Here is a 20,511-nt window from a genome sequence, read left to right as displayed (position 1 = left end):
ATATCTGGGTGTTCCCCGTGTCTGTAGCTACATTTGTGCAACCTGAATCACCTACTGTAGAGTGCCTATATCTAAGCATCCCAACCGCATGTGGAACATATCCACTTTTGATTACTATGCTACCTCAGTAACATCTGCACGGACACTACACTGTGACCTATGTGGATTCAGACTGCATTACAATGAGTAGTTCCTCCACCTGATAATTAACACGAGTAGGGGACTACAGTATTCATGAATTTTATAGGTATTGCATAATGTATTTGCACCATTAATGAATGAATGAATGAATGAATGAAGCATTGCAGTAAGCAGCAGAGCAATCAGTCCACTTCAGACACGTAGTTAATTTTGTTTGGGGTTGGACTTGCTGCTATTTAACCATTGGTCAATGAAGCATCCATTACAAGCCTTTGACAAAGTCTCACGAGGAGATGAAACGCATAAGGACGACGACGCCAGTGACGTCATTACTGGTGGACTGGAAGCCGGTTGGTCGGATCCTCCGCTGTTCCTGTTTGCCGATGCACAGAGGTTGTGCTGCCTTGGTTCCCCTGCTTGCAGTCAGGGTGTTAGAGGAAGCCTTTCTGCTGGCACAGTTGGAGGAGGAGAAGGACAAACTGATATCCACACCATTGAAGATTCAGGGGATCTAACGGGATGTCCGCAGTACTTTGTGATATGGTATCACTACATGCCTGATTTTATAATACCCTTGTGAGTGAGCCTGTTTCCTTCTGATTTTATTAATTAAAGTGAAAATAGAATCACACTATGGGCCGTGCGCTTTCTCTTTTCTTTTTTCTATAGGATTTGGAGCTGGTTCTCCCTATTGAAAGCAGCCGGAGCCCGGATCTCTTTTGGACTTTATCCAGTGCAAACTGAAAAGGGACTGGTATCTCACTACTTATTATTTTGTGTTTTATTTGTGTTACATTTTAGTATATGTGTTTTTTTTACAAATTATTATGTGTATATGTATCTAGCTAGTGTTCTATGTGTATCAGTATTATAGTAGCTCACAACATTTATGTAATAGTTATATTTAAGTATACAGGCGCAGCTTGCACATATATATATATATATATATATATATATATATATATAGATAGATAGATATAGATATATATATATATTGTGACAAACGCCCCTCTTTTGTAGTGCTGACGTCTGTCTGGGTTCTTCCCGACACAGTCTTCTAGGGTTAATTATACAACAAACAGGATCATACAAAGTATTATGCTGCTTAACTCAGGCTTCTGCCTGCTTTATTTTCATCCAAGTAAGGTACTGCAGCTTTAACATGTGTAGGTTAGAGGTACTCAGATACTTTCATTCAACAGTTCACACATTTCAGTGTTACAATATTTCCCACACTGTTATTTCAAGAAATAAAACCAAAATCATATAAGCAAATCCTATCCCTTTCAGGGATCTAACTACACATCAGAATCAGTCTCTCTAACAGCTGCTGGCCAACTAAACTGGTTCCCCAGCTTAAAACAATGCTCTCTCATTTAGGGACACAAGATACAGCACAGTCTTTTAGCAACAGCAGTAATCATTTGTTTTGTCTTATCTGTTCGTGGTGTCCAGGCAAATCCTCTGGTACTGTCATACGTGGAGAGGCCGTCAACCTCGATACTGGATGCAGGAGAGTAGCGACACCCCCAGCCCCCAGGCTCCAAGGAGAGAGAGTGAAATGCAAAACCTCTCTGCTCTAAATACCTGTGCATGTGATTAGAAGAGCAGGTGAGGGAGAACTAGAGCCATTGTAATCTGTGGTCTGGATTTTCCATCCAGCTGCCTGAGGTAATGGGAAGCTGTGGAACGGATCATTTGTAACTATTCCTGCACTTTCTGCTCTAAAATGGGGCAGAAAGCTGCCTAACATCTTTGGACTATGTCACAATATATATATAAATATATATATATATATATATATATATATATATATATATATATATATATATATATATATATATAAGTTATGGTGGGTAAAAAAAGTGACAGAAACCCTCCACAGCAAAGCATATAGCATATGGAAATATTACTGTATGCTCATCTGCATGTCTTAGACAAGTCTGCAACCCTGCCTCTCACCATTATCACCCAGCCCACAGCACTTCCACTGCAGCAAGGGATTCTGGGAACTGACATGCAAATGAGCACACAGTGATTCAAAACCATAAACATGGTTCCCTATAGGCTTAAGCTTCCTGCATGGTCACAGCTTTGAGCACAGCCAGGGTTAAGATGCATAGCCAGCAAACCCACCCACAGACATACTGTTTCGACCTTAAGGGTCTCCTCAGTGTGGGGTTGGTTATACTGGCTATGCAAAAATGATAGGGAACCATGTTTATGGTTTTGAAGCAAAAGGTGGCACTGTGTGCTCATTTGCATGTCAGTTCAAAAAATCCCTTGCTGCAGTGGAAGTGCTGTGGGCTGAGTGATAATGGTGAGAGGCAGGGTTGCAGACCTATCTAAGACATGCAAATGAGCATACTGTAATATATACATTTGCCGCACATGCACGCATACACACATACATACATATATACACACACATACATACACACCCCCATTGGTCAATTATGAGATTGGGGCAGGCTGATTACAATTGCTTAACAGCTGAACACAGATCACTATATTAAATTCTAGTAATCCCATACAGTTAGGTCCGGAAATAATTGGACACTGACACACTTTTCATAATTTTGGCTCTGTACACCAGCACAATGGATTTGAAATTAAACAACCGAGATGCAATAGAAGTGCAGACTTTCAGCTTTAATTCAAGGGGTTGAACAAAAAAATTGTATGAAACGTTTAGGAATTGCAACCATTTTCATACACAGTCTCCTTATTTCAGGGGCTCAAATGTAATTGGACAAATTAACACAATCATAAATAAAATACTTTAATACTTTGTCGAGAATCCTTTGCAGGCATCGACTGCTTGAAGTCTGGAACGCATGGACATCACCAAACGCTGGGTTTCCTCCTTTGTGATGCTTTGCCAGGCCTTTACTGCAGCTGTCTTCAGTTGCTGTTTGTTCGTGGGTCTTTCTGCCTTAAGTTTTGTCTTCAGCAAGTGAAATGCATGCTCGATCGGGTTGAGATTAGGTGATTGACTCGTCCATTGCAGACTATTCCATTTCTTTGCCTTAAAAAACTCCTGGGTTGCTTTCGCAGAATGTTTTGGGTCATTGTCCATCTGTAAAGTGAAGTGCCGTCCAAACAACTTCGCTGAATTTGGCTGAATCTGAGCAGACAATATATCCCTATACACTTCAGAATTCATCCGGCTGCTTCTGTCTCCTGTCACATTATCAATAAACACTAGTGTCCCAGTGCCATTGTATGTCATGCATGCCCATGCCATCACACGGCATCCTCCGTGTTTTACAGATGATGTGGTATGCTTCGGATCATGAGTCGTTCCAAGCCTTCTCCATACTTTTTTCTTCCCATCATTCTGATACAGGTTGATCTTGGTTTCATCTGTCCAAAGAATGCTGTTCCAGAACTGGGCTGGCTTTTTTAGATATTGTTTGGCAAAGTCTAATCTGGCCTTTCTGTTCTTGATGCTTATGAATATTTTGCACCTTGTGGTGATCCCTCTGTATTTTCTCTTGTGATGTCTTCTCTTTATGGTAGACTTGGATAATGATATGCCTACCTCCTGGAGATTGTTCTTCACTTGCTTAGATGTTGTGAAGGGATTTTTCTTTACCATTGAAAGGATCCTACGATCATCCACCACTGTTGTCTTCCGTGGACGTCCAGGCCCTTTTGTGTTGCAGAGCTCACCAGTGCGTTCTTTTTTTCTCAGAATGTACCAAACTATTGATTTGGCCACTCCTAATGTTCCTGCTATCTCTCTGATGGATGTTCTTTTTTTTGCAGCCTAAGGATGCCCTGTTTCACTTGCATTGAGAGCTCCTTTGACCCCATGTTGTGGGTTCACAGCAACAGCTTCCAAATGCGAATGCCACACCTGGAATCAACTCCAGACCTTTTACTTGCTTAATTGATGATGAAATGACAAAGGAATAGCCCACATCTGTCCATGAAACAGCTTTTCAGTCAATTGTCCAATTACGTTTGGTCCCTTGAAAAAGAGGTGGCTACATATTAAAGAGATGTAATTCCTAAACCCTTCCTCCAATTTGGATGTGAATACCCTCAAATTAAAGCTGATAGACTGCACTTAACTTAACTGTAACTTGAATTAATTTTGGTACACAGCCGCAATAACAAAACTTGTATCTGTCCAATTATTTCCGGACCTAACTGTACATGTACTAATACCTATAATAAAATTACTCTGAACAATGCAGCATACAAAGTTATATAAAAAAGCAACAATGTAGACATTATCTGTTAAAACAGTAAACCCCATCGGCGCTCATGGAAAAAGGAAAAGAAAGAAAAAGATGACTATTAAAGCACATAAAAGAATATATGGTGAAAAATGCACATCTGCAGCGAGTAGGTACAAGTAAATTTCATGGTCACGGGTTGGATAGAGACAAAGGGAATAGGGAGCTCATAGGGAGCTCATAGGAAGATGACAAACGTTATTATTGACTGGAAATTTGTATTAAAAAAGATCTAAAAAAAACCCCCCATCAAATTCATTACAATTCTTATTTTAAAAGAATGGAAGGATAATTATAAGACCATTACATCTGGTCAGAGGCGGGATCCGGTGCAGACTTGGTCCTATAGCGGGGGTACATAGATGATACAGTACTTGTATGGAAGGGAGGCGCAGAGGATTTGAAAAGTTTTGTGGACAATTTTAATATTAATGATAGAAACATGAAGTTTACATCCAAAATTAGTCAATCAGACGTAGATTACTTAGATCTCACAATCTATATTGAGCGTGGCTCAAGATTAAGTCCTTTTTTAAATCAGTGGATACTAATAACTATATTTCATGGACCAGCTGCCACCATCCTATGTGGATGGATAATGGGCCATTCAGACAATTTCGCAGAATAAAGATGAGAATGTGTTTTTAGATCAGGCAGAGATTTTAAATAAGAGATTTTTAGATACAAAATTATAGTAAAGAGCTTTTAAATGATTCTATGGAAAAAATAAAAAAACATGAGAGAAGAGATCTTATTAAGGATAAGGAAGTTTTACCAACTGGCACTATGCTTAAGAAGGTCTTTTTTGACCGAATACGACAGGGAGGCAAGTCAAATTAAAGGTGTCATTGAAAAACATTGGCACTTGCTAATGAATGATCCCCTGTTAAAAGATATATTATCCGTGAGACCAGACATTATTTTTAAAATGGGCATGTAACATCAAAAATAAGACGGCCCATAGTGCCCTTAAGAAAATAAAGAAAAATAATGATGGTGGTGGCTTTCTGAACAAGCTTGAGGGATTCTATGGATGCCCGTCTTGCACAGCATGCAAATACAAAGCAGTGGACAAAACATTTTTTAAATCAAATGTGAAGAAAGACACATAAGATTGACAAAATTATTAACTGTAGGTCTGAATTTGTTATTTACCTATTAGAATGCCCGTGCAGGCTTCAGTATATAGGGAAAATAAAGAGACCTATCCGCACACGCATCCTGGAACAACTGAGCAATATCCGGAGGGGTGTTGTCACACATAATGTATCAAAACACTTTGCTGCATGTCATAATTCTGATCCGGAAGGACTGAGATATATGGAATAGAGGTAGTTCATCAACATTGAAGAGGGAGAGACAGAGAAGTAAATTTGAGAAAAAGGGAGATGTACTGGATGCATAAATTAAAGACGTTAACACCGTTTGGTTTAAATGTAGATTTCAAACTGATACCTTTTTTCAAATAAGAATTTTAATGAATTTTATATTTTCTTTAGATCTTTTTGTAATGTATTTACTTTACAGTTCGAAATCGAAACAAATTTCCTGTCAATAATAGTTTGTCATCTTCCTATGAGCTCTCTATTCCCTCTGTCTCTATCCAACCAGTGACCATGACATTTACTTGTACCTACTCGCTGCAGATGTGCATTTTTCACCATATATTCTTTTATGTGCATTAATAGTCCTTTTTTTTCTCTTTTCCTTTTTCCATGAGCTGTGATGGGGTTTATAGTGTCCTTGTTGAGTATGAGTTTTATAATATATTTTAACAGATAATGTTTATATTGTGGCTTTTTTATGTAACTTTGTATGCTGCATTGTATGTTATTGTTGTATTAATAGTTCAGAGTAATGTTATTATTATTAGTATATGTATGTGATTACTAGAATGTAATATTGTGATCTGTGTTTAGCTATTAAGCAATTGTAATCAGCCTGCCCCAATCTCATTATTGACACATGAGATCTATCGATCTATCCAATAAAGAATATCACTTGTGAGCACATTCACAGGTCTGCAAACCTGCCTTTCAACCATTATCACCAAGCATACAGTGCTCCCACTGCAGCAAGGGATTCTGGGAAATGACATGCAAATGAGCACACAATGTGTCACCTTTTGCCTGGAATATCCATTCACATGGAGCCCATTTAAGCTGATGCATCGCCGTTCACACAGCTTCTAAACACAGCATGGGACTAGCAAAGCAAGTACAAACCACTGACAGAAATGTTTCAACCTTGATGGATATCATCAATGTGAGGTTGGATTATGGATTATACTTGCTTTTAAATATTTCTAGGATGGGTAGTTTAACTATGTACGTACATACACAAACATAACCGCATCACAACCAGTATAAATGTGCTGGATCACAAGCTACAGATATACCAAAAATAAAGTATATAACGGTGCTAAGGGACAAAGTACTGTATATAGCAACACAAAAAGACAGAAAGTCCCAAAACAAACACTCAGATCCAAAATATACACAGAGCTAAATAAAAGAATATCAACATTTATTAATCATGAATCGATGGCAAAAAAGAAAAATGAGAAAACAAAAATAAACATACAGATAAAAACAAACAGGGAAAAATCTAGCAGACATGAAAAGCCTAGAATGTGAGTAAATTACAAACTCCAGTGATAGCAAAGTAGTTAAAAACCTAACAGAAATTCCACAGTGGGGTCAAAAAAAGATCCCACTAGGAAAAATAACCGGCCGGTTAGATATAACAAAAACTGGAGAAATGTAAAGTTAAGTGTATGTGCAGGCAGAATGCAGTATAATATCAAAAATGCAAGAGCACAGAAAACTACACTGACTACATGAACTGTTGTCCTCACATCAAAAGAACTGAAAGCTAACAGTTCTAACTAGAATGTAAAAAGTCAGGCTGCAATCCTAACTACAAATGAATCCCACCTTAACTAGATGCTAAAGATATATAGTGCTATGGGATATAAGCAAAAAATGCATAGTTAGATAAGTGTGGGTATGGGGCAGAATCCACTCCCAGTGAACAGCATGAATGCGGTTGAGCAAAGGACAAATGACACTCGAGCAGTCAGTATAAAGGAATGAGATCCATATCACCAGAGTTCCCCACTGTGTCAGTCCAGACCATCAGTATTTCAGCTCCCCGACCTCACTCAGCCGCAGATAGAACAGGCAACCTCTATTGCATAATGGGGTAGGGAAAGCAGCATCACGTCAGCAGGAGAAGAATCCATGTACTGCAGTCTCTCTCTCTCTCTCTCTCTCTATACATACACATTTATGTGTGTGTGTGTGTATATATATATATATATACATTTATATTACATATAATATACATATATAAAATCCTGACGAAGCAGCACTATAGCTGTGAAACGCATAGGGATAATACTTCGTGGGAGAGACGACAGCTTCAGCACCGGACGATTTACAGCAAAGCCTCGGGCTCCCTAGTGAAATCGGTGAAACCGGACGTGACGTCCGTGGCGGCAAATGGCGTCAGACCCCAAGTGAACCGGAGTGGAGAGAGACAAACAGAGTTTCTCCCAAGGTCTGCAGGACTGTAATCGGACAGGCATCCGGATTATCTGAGCTGCACAGTGCTGACCGGAGCACAGTGTCTTCCTCCTGTTTAATGCTCATCTTTCATGTACATAGTATGAGTACCTGAAGTACATTGCTTTTTTATACTAAACGGGTTATGACTGAATTGCACTATGTCTCTTTTTCTCTCTTAATCTGAGGGATTCTCTAACCTCGCCTTTCATCTTGACAAGAAGAAAAAGTGATTGCCACAGTTAGAAGAAGGCATCTTATCTACTTTTACATTGTAAGTGGGCTGACATATGAGCCAAAATTGGATCCATACATCTCTTCTTATTCCAAGCACTGTGTACACTATATATTCTCTTTTTGTGTATCCCTGCTCATGCTTGTGGTTACAAAGGTATACCACAGGGGTTAATACTTAATTTATTTTTTTAAACATTACCTAGCCCTGTTGGCCCCGTTAGTGGCCAGTAAAGCATTGCCATTCTAGTCGCGGAGGGAATTAAGGGGCTAACCCCTCACCACCACTTCCACCCGACACGGGAAGCCTAACCACCCTCCCTGGGGCAGCTACCGTCATCACCAACATCCCCTACCTCCGCCCCCCTTCTAGACTAATGCCCAATATCTCTATTAGACATATGTGGTTTTATATTAACAAAAAAATATGTACATGTTTAAAACAAAACAAAAAAGAACATTCAAAATACATTTTACACATAAACCATTGATTATCAGTGTGGATAACTAGACCCTCTCAATGGGGGGCCCAGATATCCACATTGCAATAAATGGTAACCCAGTAATAAATACATCAACAATATTAAAATACATTAATAACCCCATACAGTGGCTAACCGCTAAGGTAATTAAGGGAGTTGGTGGATGTACCATGTGATGAATGCCCTTTTTTGGATGCTGGGATGTCACCTTAAAGGGAGGAAATCACATTCCTTTTTTTTGAATCGCATTCCATGATTTTGCATCGTTTTTGATTTTGCATTGTCCCCACAACCATTGTATATGTATGTATATATGTTAAAATTCAATAATTGTGGAGGCGTGACGGGTACGGCGATGGAGGTTTAATTTAAAGACTCCGCTACCCGTCGGCAAAATAAGCAAATAAACTACGATTCAATCGAAATTCGACATTGCTACTTACTCGGCCCTACAAACAAGAATCTCTGCTGATCACTATAAGACCATCCAAGGAGAGATGGCTACAACACGGCAGAAGAATAAGTGCAAAACAGATGTGCGCTCCTACTTCACGGGTGCAGGCAAGACCAGGGCGGAGGAGAATGCAGTGATGTCTGACTCTGATTCTACCCCGGAGATGGAGGGAACCCCGGCGGAGCACTCGGGGATCATAAAGAAGGAGATAGCCAGGCTCCTAATGGACTTAAAAACATTCTTTCGGGGCGAGGTGGAGGGACTCAGGAGGGATATCCTGCAGATTGGCACCCGCACAAACGAGCTAGAGGAACGCATGGAGGACAGCTCAAAGTGCCACCAGGAGACTAGCAAAAGGATGGGGGCACTAGAATCCAGGGTTGCAAAACTAGAGGACCGGCAGGAGGATAGCGAGAACAGAGACCGGCGCAACAATGCGCATCCGCGGGATTCCGGAGGAGATCCTGGACCCTGAGGTCCTGATTAGCCGGTGGATGACCAACATCATGTCGGGCAAGTCGGAAGCGGAGTTGTCAATGGACCGCTGCCATCGGGCCCTCAGGTCTCGCCCGCTACCTAACAACCCACCACGAAACATAATCCTCCGTCTACACCACTACAGGACCAAGGAGGAGATATGTAAAATTACACGGGCAACGCCGAGTATATCATTCGAGGGAATAAATATGGCCATCTTCCAGGATATATCCCCTATAACCCTGGCTAGAAGAAGAGCTCTACTGCCAATCACAAAAGCACTACGGGACAAAGACATCAGGTACAGATAGGCTTTCCCGTTCACCCTCGTGGTCGTAAAAAATGGCCGATCCCATGTCCTGAAGCACCCCGCAGAGGGAACAGCCTTCCTGAAAAAGTTGGGCTCAATGTTACAGCTACTCACCCGGAGAACACAGAGACACGTCCTCCCTGTGCAACAGCCTGTGTCCGCCCCGGCGGACAAGAGGAAGGAGAAGGCGGGAGAAAGCGCCAAGGGTCCTTAAAGAGACAGCTGGACGGTCCGCTGCCTCATGTTGTTGAGGTTAAAAAGTTATTTTAAAGTTCAGGACTTAGGCCGGCCCTGTGTTAAGGAAGACTGACGACCCCTGGCCTTGTTACGAGGCATCAGGGGGAGTGGAGGGGGCGCCCTGCGCTCAGCACCAAAAAGAAATAGCAAAAAACCCCAAAATGCCTGCAAGACTCTTACCTGAGGAAGAAGTAGGAAAAGCGCGGCAGGATCCATGGCGGCGGCGGTTTAGGCGCGAAGAAATGGTGCGCAGAACAAGCCCGCCTCAAGCTACACCCACCACCGCCAGCGGACGGCCTCCAACTGAGCCCACATCGCCGACGTCAGAAGGCAAGATCTCGCGACACCTCGGAGAAATCCGGATGACGTGTCAGGAGCGACGGCAGCCTAAAGGACATGCAGCGCCGGAAGTGATCCGGTGCTCCCCGGCGCGCAATTTCCGCTGCCGGGGAGGAACACGAGGGGGTGAAGGGGCCGGTAGCTGATGGAAGGGAAGGAGTGGGAGCGGAGCTATCAGGAGCAGAGCACAGCACCCGCGGGTGGTACACAGAGAGAGGCCTTAAAAGTGACGGGGGGGGGTGAGAGCAACATGAGAAGAGGAGCCCGAAACCAGAGGAGGGGAGCTCGTCAAAAGTAGGGGGAGAGGGACTAGGGGATTGGGATACAATTTAGTAAAGTATATAGAGGTTCAGGGAGGAATACACGGGGTAGCAAATTAGGAAGAGGTGGCACAGGCACCAAGGGCTACATAGTCACGAGGCAATGGCCCGAGTTCAGTTCAGGAGAGTTAGTTTTATATGGAGTAAAGAGACGCACAGCCACATTTGGGTTAGGGCTGAGTTAACTACGCTAGAATTATAGGGAAAGTTCGGTTGAAAAGTTTGTAACTGCCGACGGGGGTGAGGACTACCACCAAACCTGCCCATAGGCATGCGCTGTTGGGGCAGGGATGTGGGCCCAGCCCGCAGCCACGTCAAAGACCCGGGAACTCATGGCCGGAGAGTGGGGCCATGGAACTGGACTAGGAGGGAGGAGGGTCCAGGTTGGGGGAGATACCCCCGGGCGTCGAACCTGAGGTCCTCGGAGGCCACTACGGTTCTATTTGTGTATGTCTGTTTCCTTTGTTCTTCCCTTGTGTTTCCTCCCCCCCCCCATCCCAGATTTCCTCAGCAAAGGAGTGAAGATCATGAGAAGCCGCCAACGCAGAAGCAAAGTCCACTATGCTCCACATCGCACGGGTGGGCTCTGGTTCTACTTTATACACTGCAGGTCACTTCACACAAAAGCATGGCTGTATAATTCATATCCCAAAATATTAAAGGGTTTAACAGCCCGAAAAAACGTAAGATTGCCTTCTCCGAATTCAGACGAAGGGGAGCAGATGTAGTTTTCCTCCAGGAGACACATTTTAGTACTCAGAGTAGCCCAGGGTATTTGGATAAGCACTATAGGCAATTTTTCCTGTCCTCCGCTATCGAAAAGAAGAAGGGGGTGGCTATCATATTTCACAACAAATCCCCCTTCCAGGTGGAGAGAGTGAAGAGAGACAAGCAGGGGAGATATCTCATTTTAGTAGGACTCCTGCAGCAGAGTAAAGCGACGTTAGCATGCGTTTACGCACCCGGGGAAAATGAACCTCAGTTTTTCGATGAATTCTTCCAGACGCTCCAAAGGCGGGCAGAAGGGAATGTAATTCTCGCGGGTGACTTTAACATAGTTATAGACCCTCGCATAGATAGATCCCCATTGCAGCAGAAAACTAGACAAGAAGGCAACGGGCCTTTACTAAAAGGTCTAAGACAAGGGAGCCTGGTAGACATATGGAGGGAACAGCACCAGGGAGAGCGTAGTTACACTTTTTATTCCCATCCCCATGACAGTTACAGCAGGATCGACCACTTTTTTGTTTCAAGTAGAATGGTTCCACAGATTTCCGACACCAAAATACATGACATTACATGGTCGGATCATGCATCGATTGAGCTAAGATGCACACAAATTAGGCCAATTAGCCCGGGAGCAAACTGGAAACTTAATGAATCGTTGATTAAGATACCAGATTTAGCACAGACGGTTAAGGAGGAAATCACTCAGTTTTTCCAACCTAGGCACTGTGTAATCCCACACGATGTTGTGGGAGGCTCACAAGGCCACTATGAGGGGGTACTGATAAGCATAGCGGCCAGAAGGAAAAAGCAAAGGGACGCCAATTGACTCAGTTATATAAGCGGTTACATGAGCTCTCTACACTACATCGCCGATCAGGTAGAGTAGATACACTAAAGGAGTTGAAGGATGTAAGGATTGAGCTTAACCTCCTCCTCACATCCCGGGCCGAAAAAGAATTGAGTTGGACACAGAGGAAGTTCTTTGAGAGAGCTTATAAACCGGACACAATGCTAGCTACCAGACTCCGCAATAGGAAACCAAATTACAACATACAAGCGATTAGGACAGAGGCGGGGGAGTTATCCTCTAACCCCAAAAATATAGTGGAAGAGTAAAAAATATTATGCACAGCTATACAATGGGGAGAAGGTGATTCATAACGCTAAGACAAGCAGTAAACTGCAGAAATTCTTAGCGGATGCTGCACTGCCACAGTTGAACAGCGTAGAGCGAGAGGCAATACAGAGTGATTTCACACGGGAAGAATTAACAGCAGTTAAATCTAAAGCCCCGGGCCCAGTTGGGTTCTCCAATCTTTACTATAAAAAATTCATAGGCGTCCTTGCCCCACATATGCTCCGGTTATTTAACAGAGTCATGGCAGGAGAGCCCTTCTCAGAGCAGATGCTCCAGGCGTCGATATCCTTGATTCAGAATGGGGACAAAGATCCCACAAATTGCCAAAGTTACAGGCCGATATCATTGATCAACTCAGACGTCAAGATATATTCTAAATTACTGGCAAATCGTTTAAGTGTTATCCTGCCGAGGCTGATCCATCCGGACCAGGTTGGCTTTATTAGAGATAGACAAGCGGCCGACAATAATAGACGGATTGTAGATATAATTGATTTTGTGGAAGCCAACAGGGTCCGGAGCTTGGTCTTAAGCTTAGACACAGAGAAAGCCTTTGACAGGATAGACTGGCCATACTTGGAGTCCACGCTTGGGTCATTTGGGTTCGGGGATAAAATCCTAAGGGCAATAAAAGCACTATACATAGCTCCGGCAGCAAGGGTGATTCACCAGGGTTTCCCCTCAGAGCTGTTCTGAATTAAAAGTGGTACGAGACAAGGATGCCCGTTATCGCCCTTGCTTTTCGCCCCATGCATCAAACCACTTGCAGCCCAAATCCGTAGTAACCCGAATATCGCTGGAGTACAAATACACTCGCAAGAACACAAAGTGGCATTGTACGCAGACTATATTATCCTGACACTTACAAACCCGCTCACCTCGCTACCTAACCTGTTTGAGCTTTTAGAGAGATTTGCCCGGATCTCTGGTTTCAAGATAAATCAGACAAAATCTGAGGCACTTAGCCTGAACATCCCATGAGGGATGGAGAAATTGATCGAACTCAACTTTGAGTTTAAGTGGCAGCCCACATCCATAAAATACCTGGGTGTGCATATCACAAAAAAGATAGCCTCCCTATATCAAGCAAATTATCCCAGTCTATTGAGGACTCTAAAGAAAGAACTGAAAGACTGGTCAGCATATGGTATTTCATGGATAGGTAGGATCTACAGTGTCAAGATGAACATCCTCCCCCGGATTCTATATCTGTTTCAGACTCTTCCAATACCCGTGGTGCGATCGGAGATTGCAGAGTTACAAAACTCAATCACAAAATTTATTTGGAAGGGTAAACAACCACAGATAAATGCAAAAGTAATGCAGAAGCCTAGGGAGGCTGGAGGACTAGCAGTGCCGAGCTTACTGTCCTATTACAAAGCGGCGCAATTGTGCCAAATCACGCAATGGCACGGGGACCCGGAGCTGCGGAGGTGGGTAGCACTAGAAAAGGAGGCGTGTGCCCCGCTGGAGCTCAGGGACCTAATCTGGTACCCGAGGAAACGGGTAAAGGACATAAAGGAACCTCTAACCTCTGTGCTCAACTCAATGTCGGTCTGGGAGGCGGCCAAAAGTAATCGCTCACTGACCTCCAAACACACACTAATGGCCCCTTTGTACGGCAACCCAGACTTTGCTCCCGGGCTGGAGGGTAAGAGTTTCCCGCTGTGGCGACAATTAGGGTTTAGTAGACTGAAGAACATGGAGGGTAGAACCACCATTAAATCATTTGACCAATTAAAGTCCAAAAAGGGCATTCCTAACACAGAATTTATTAGGTACCTCCAGGTTCGGGCATTTTATAATACACACCCGGTGAGACCACCGCTCACGAATTTTGAAAGGCTCTGCGTGAGAGGCACAGACACGCAGGGACTGATTTCTACTCTGTACAGAGACGTGGTCGGTGCTGACAAAGACGACACAAACAGACCCAGATTTATGACTCAATGGGAATCAGATTTACAGGGTCCACTAGAAGACGAGGACTGGACAGCAATATTTAAGGCTGCAGCCAGTAGTTCCATCTGCACGACATTGAAGGAGAACTCATATAAAGGTTATGTTAAGGTGGTATTTCACCCCAGTTAGATTGGCTAAATTTGTAGCGGGCTCTTCGCCGCTCTGCCCTCGGCAGTGCGGGGAACAGGGAGATCTGGTGCACATGCTGTGGTCATGCCCGAAAATTGAACCCGTTTGGAGCCAGATCAGAGATTGGTTACAGAGGATTTTGGGCCTCCAAATTCAGCTGGACCCGTGGCTGTTCCTATTAAGTAAACCCACAGACGAAGTGTCAAGAACGGGGAACAAATTAATAGCACACTTTGCAACGGCTATGAGGTGCGAGACAGCAGCATTTTGGAACCAGAACGCAATACCATCTATAGGAAAAATCAGAAACAGAATTTGGTTCGTATGCCAAATGGAAAAATTAAGGAGTATTGTTAATGACACTGGCTCAAAATTCCAAAAGGTCTGGCTGCCTTGGCTGGCCCAGACTGATATCCCAGGGTTGAGCGATGCCATAATTTGGCTGTGATAGCATCAAGTGAGTTCTCCTTGGATGGGCAGTGGGGGTTGTAAACAGGACAGGACATGCAGACTTGACAGTGGGCACCCCCACATAGATCCCATAGATCCGGTAAAACGCGAGCAATACTGCACAAGTGGGCACAGGCAAATCGGAACGCATAAGTGGCGAACATCAGTTGGAAGCGGATGGCAAGAGGCTGGACATACCCTTCCCGAACCCCCCCCTCCTCTCTACCCCCCCACTTCCCTTCGTGGTCCTTGTCTTGTTGTTTCCCCATCACGTGGTCTGTTATATGTTGTACGTCCTAGAAAGTTTTTGTCTAACCGGTTATGGCATTGATATTTTAAGTGTCAAAGATGTATGCAAAAACCAATAAAAAGAAAGTTAAAAATAAAAAAAAATACAATAATTGTGCATTTGGTTCCTGATTTAACAATGGAGATTTAGCAGAAAGTTGGGTCATCCTATAACTATTAGAGCAAGCATGTCAAACTCAAATGCTAACAAGGGCCAAATAAACGTAGGTTTATTTCGAAAAGTTGTGTGTGTGTGTGTGTGTGTGTGTGTGTGTGTGTGTGTGTGTGTGTGTGTGTGTGTGTGTGTGTGTGTGTGTGTGTGTGTGTGTGTGTGTGTGTGTGTGTGTGTGTGTGTGTGTGTGTGTGTGTGTGTGTGTGTACCTCACAAAACGAAAATAAAAACTAAAAAATGTAGAACAGGGAAAATAAAAACTAAAAAAGCCAGATGTGAATGACTTCTGAACCCATTAACCAGTGTCAGGATGCCCCTCTTGATTTCCAAAGCAGGAATCTTACCTGATCCGCAGTCCCTCAAGGTACTATACTGCAGGGGAGGTGTTTCCTACCTGTCTTCCGATGTCCCCCGCGTGAAACTTGAGTCAGATCCGGAAGAAAGCAGAATAGGTTATTTCGGTGTAGGTATAGGGCAGTTAAGATAAAAACGAGAGAGAGAGAGGCGCAGAGAGAGAGAGGCGCAGAGAGAGAGAGAGGCGCAGAGAGAGAGAGAGAGGCGCAGAGAGAGAGAGAGAGGCGCAGAGAGAGAGAGGGAGAGAGAGGCACAGGGATACAGGGATACAGGGGCAGAGGCACAGGGACACGGGACAGGGACACAGGCACAGGGGGACAGAGGCACAGGGACACAGGGGCAGAGGCACAGGGACACAGTGGCAGAGGCACAGTGACACAGGCACAGGGACACAGTGGCAGAGGCACAGGGACACAGGGGCAGAGGCACAGGGACACGGGGACAGGGGGACAGGGGGACACGGGGACAGGGACACAGGGGCAGAGGCACAGGGACACAGGGGCAGAGGCACAGTGGCACAGTGACACAGTGACACAGTGACACAGGGGCAGAGGCACAGGGACACAAGGGCACAGGGACAGAGGCAAAGGGGCACAGGGACAGAGGCACAGGGACAGAGGGACACAGGCACAGGGACAGAGGGGGACAGGGACACGGACACAGGCACAGAGGGACAGAGGGACAAAGGCAGAGGGACAGGGACAGAGGCACAGGGACAGGGGCACAGGGACAGCGGCACAGGGGCAGGGACACAGGCGCAGGGACACAGGCACACGGACACAGGGACAGAGGGGCACAGGGACAGGGGGACAGGGACACAGGGACACGGACACAGGGACAGAGGCACAGGGGCACAGGGACACAGGCACAGGGGCACAGAGGGACAGGGACAGAGGGACAAAGGCACAGAGACAGAGGCACAGGGACAGGGGCACAGGGATACAGGCACTCTCTCTCCCTCTCCCTGACACTCTCTCTCAGACACACACACACTCAGACACACACACACACACTCAGACACACACACACTCAGACACAAACACACATAGACACTCAGACACACACACACACACACACACAAACAAACACACACACACACACAGATCTCCTTCTGCACGTGCAGCTCACACAGAGATTTGACAGGGGGGAGGGGGGCTGCTGTGAAGACATACCCCTGTCCGTGGGATCTCCACTGAACTGCTGAACTCTCTGCACCTCATGGAGGGGGGCGGCCATGATCTCTCTGGTTTACCAGGCTTCAAGGAGAATGCAGTCTCTCCGCAGGGGTTTTGACTCCGCCCCCGTGTCCTCCCACACATGGCATGAGTGCAGATTGACTGCACCCGGCCACCGTACGCCTCCAGCCCCTGCAAGACAGATTTTACTTCCGCCCGTGCTACTCGCTTCCCCAACACCCGCGCTCGCTTCTCCCGCGGCCAAAACTTTTTACCGCCGCCCACGCGCTCGCCGACACACACGACCGCCGCCGCGCTGGTTGTGAGCGGGCCGCAAAAATATCCATTGGGGGCCGCATGTTTGACATGCCTGTATTAGAGACCTAGTACATGGTGCAGTAACGGGAACACCCGGTGACTGATATGTGAGCTTCTAATGAGACACGTATTCTATTCATTGTACTATTATGTTTTAATTATACCTTCACAACTGAAACTATCAACTTACTATCTATCAAATGATTTCTGCCACTTTAATTGGTGTTTTGCAGCTAGAGAGATTTCCTTTTAAATCGTTAAATATTATGATCTACTTTAAATGTATAATCCACTACATCTAGTCTCCCTGCCCTAATGCTGCACATGTTGTGCTAAACCCTTAATTTTTCAATGTATATTTACAGTTTACTTTCATCCTGAACTTTTTGTGATATGCCAACTTACCTCTCCTGCATGAGCTTTTGTAAGACAGTTTGTGTAACAGTGACTTTTTTGTCTCGTCTAGTACAAAGCCAAGCACCAATAATCCACCCATGGCAGCACTGCAGGGTTACTTTTAGCAGTCAGGATTACCGCCTCAAACATCTGAAGTTCAAACACTCAAATGAGTATATGGAAAAGATGAGGACAGAACAATCCTGCAACATTCCAATAAATATGACAGAAAATGCATCTTTCAACCAGTCATTGCAATTAATAAACAATGTAACTGCTTTTCATTCCAAAAGATATATATTAGCTGCTGCCACAGGAAAAGATCTTGGAGAAAGTGGGAAGAGTCTGACTTGGTTATCTGATCAGAACGCACAGAAGAGAACACAGACCGAGGAGAGTCCGCATGTATGTGGGGAATGTGGGAAGGGATTTAGTCGGTTATCCAGCCTGATCAGACACAAGATGACACACACAGGGGAGAGACCGCATGTATGTGGCGAATGTGGGAAGGGATTTAGTCGGTTATTCAGCCTAAACACACACAAGATGACACACACAGGGGAGAGACCGCATGTATGTGGGGAATGTGGGAAGGGATTTAGTCGGTTATCCCACCTGAACATACACACAATGGCACACACAGGGGAGAGACCGCATGTGTGTGGGGAATGTCGGAAGGGATTTAGTGACTTATCCAGTCTGAACAAACACAAGAGAACACACACAGGGGAGAGACCGCATATATGTGGGGAATGTGGGAAGGGATTTTGTGACATATCCAGCAGGAACAAACACAAAAGGACACACTCAGGGGAGAGACCGCATGTATGTGGGGAATGTGGGAAGGGATTTAGTCGGTTATCCAACCTGAACATACACACAAGGACACACACAGGGGAGAGACCGCATGTATGTGGGGAATGTCGGAAGGGATTTAGTGACTTATCAAGTCTGAACAAACACAAGAGAACACACACAGGGGAGAGACCGCATGTATGTGGGGAATGTGGGAAGGGATTTAGTGACTTATCCAGTTTGAAGAAACACAAGAGAACACACACTGGGGAGAGACAGCATGTATGTGAGGAATGTGGGCAGGGATTTAGTGACTTATCCAGTCTGAACAAACACAAGAGAACACACACAGGGGAGAGACCGCATGTATGTGGGGAATGTGGGAAGAGATTTAGTCGGTTATCCCACCTGACCATACACAAAAGGACACACACAGGAAAGGGACAGCATGTATGTGGGGAATGTGGAAAGGGATTTAGTCAGTTATCCAGCCTGAACACACACAAGAGGACACACACAGGGGAGAGTCCGCATGTATGGAATGTGGGAAAGGATTTAGTGATTTATCCAGCCTGAGGACACACACAGGGGAGAGACATACCCCTAAAGCCAGGCATGTTTAGGGATAACCAGCGACTAAATGGCTCACATATAAGTGCACACGTGTATCTGTGTTACGCTAAATCACAATGAAAAGTGACTTGAGTTTATGGTGCATGTAACAAGCATTTGAAAAGGATAAAAAGTTCTAACGCTTTAAATGCAGGTTATTTGTATCATTCTTATTGTAGTTTTATTTAAATAAAATGTTATTCTTAATTATGTTTTATATTTCCATGCTATTGTTTCTAATAAAATGTGCGTTTCCCAGTATGCTGAAGCTGTCTGTAGCCTCACTCAGCTGCGAATTGTAATAATTTCACTGCGATCAATTTGCCGTCGGTATTAGGCCCCAGATGGACCCTCCCCACCAGCTGTTTCTAATGTAAGTTTTATTACTTTTTTGGGTATGGGGTTAATTTAAAGGGTTTATGGTAGGGGGTTTTAGGGTAAGTGCTTGGGGTAGGAGGTTTTGGGGTAAGGGATAAAGGTGTGTGGATTTAGGGTAAGAGGGTTGTGGTGACCTTCATAATAAATGTTGAGGGACTGTGGAGGTGCATATGACGGGGGGGGCACGGGACTGGGGATTGCACGGGACTGGGGATTGCACGGGACTGGAAGCCCCTCGCTCAACTCTGAGTTTTGTTTGGGGCTAGTTACGTTTTGGCGTGAAAGTGAGCTTTGTGTTACGAAAACACACACAAGCTTTTTGTTACCAGGCAGATGTGGGACAGGTGTCAAGTGATTGGCTGAGGAGTAGGTGCTGGGCAGTGCTGTGATTGGGCAGGCCAGAGGGAGGAAGTAGCTAGGGAGTTCCGGTGGGAAAATGAAAAGTACGGTATTTAAAGACGAAGCAGATTAGATAGGGAAATTACCTGAGGTTTAGTGATGTTGGCTACACCACTCCAATCCATATGTGTTATAATTATAACAGCTGTATATAGTGTTTTATCCTGTCACAGCATGGCGACACTGGGTTAAAAGTACTAATGCTGTTTAGCATCATTCTGTGGTTTTTGATCATTTTATACTGACTGTGGCCAGGTAGAGTTGGGCAGTGGGTCTTTCTAACACAGAAACATGAAAAAAACCTTATTCTTTAAAAAGGTTAGTGTCTCCTCCCAGGGTTTAAGCTCACCCCTCACAGACCCACTGCGGTCATTCTCCCTCCAGCAGAGGTAAATGAGAATTTACACAG

At 44.6% G+C, this 20,511-nt stretch overlaps 2 protein-coding genes across 10 annotated transcripts in view; both read left to right on the top strand.

Annotated features, from left to right (window-relative positions):
• LOC142466770 (uncharacterized) overlaps positions 1-20,511 on the top strand; it is a 616,011-nt gene that overhangs the window by 408,449 nt on the left and 187,051 nt on the right. The window lies entirely within an intron of this gene.
• LOC142466775 (uncharacterized) lies at positions 1,790-19,586 on the top strand. 2 transcript variants are annotated; one of them, XM_075572175.1, is made up of 2 exons: positions 1,790-1,812; positions 17,989-19,586. In XM_075572175.1, the coding sequence occupies exon 2, from the start codon at positions 18,096-18,098 to the stop codon at positions 19,287-19,289; it is 1,194 nt and encodes a 397-aa protein (XP_075428290.1). In that variant the 5' UTR covers positions 1,790-1,812; positions 17,989-18,095; the 3' UTR covers positions 19,290-19,586. The 2 variants fall into 2 exon arrangements, with proteins under 2 accessions (XP_075428290.1, XP_075428291.1); XM_075572176.1 differs by lacking the exon at positions 1,790-1,812 and adding an exon at positions 8,007-8,228.

Source organism: Ascaphus truei, chromosome 15 (assembly GCF_040206685.1).
Source record: "Ascaphus truei isolate aAscTru1 chromosome 15, aAscTru1.hap1, whole genome shotgun sequence".
Taxonomy (NCBI): Eukaryota; Metazoa; Chordata; class Amphibia; order Anura; family Ascaphidae; genus Ascaphus; species Ascaphus truei.
This window is presented reverse-complemented; position numbering and strand designations above follow the sequence as displayed.

What these genes read in the sequence shown, in the direction of transcription:
- LOC142466775 (XM_075572175.1), top strand. Translation starts at nt 18,096, where the DNA reads ATGGAAAAGATGAGGACAGAACAATCCTGCAACATTCCAATAAATATG.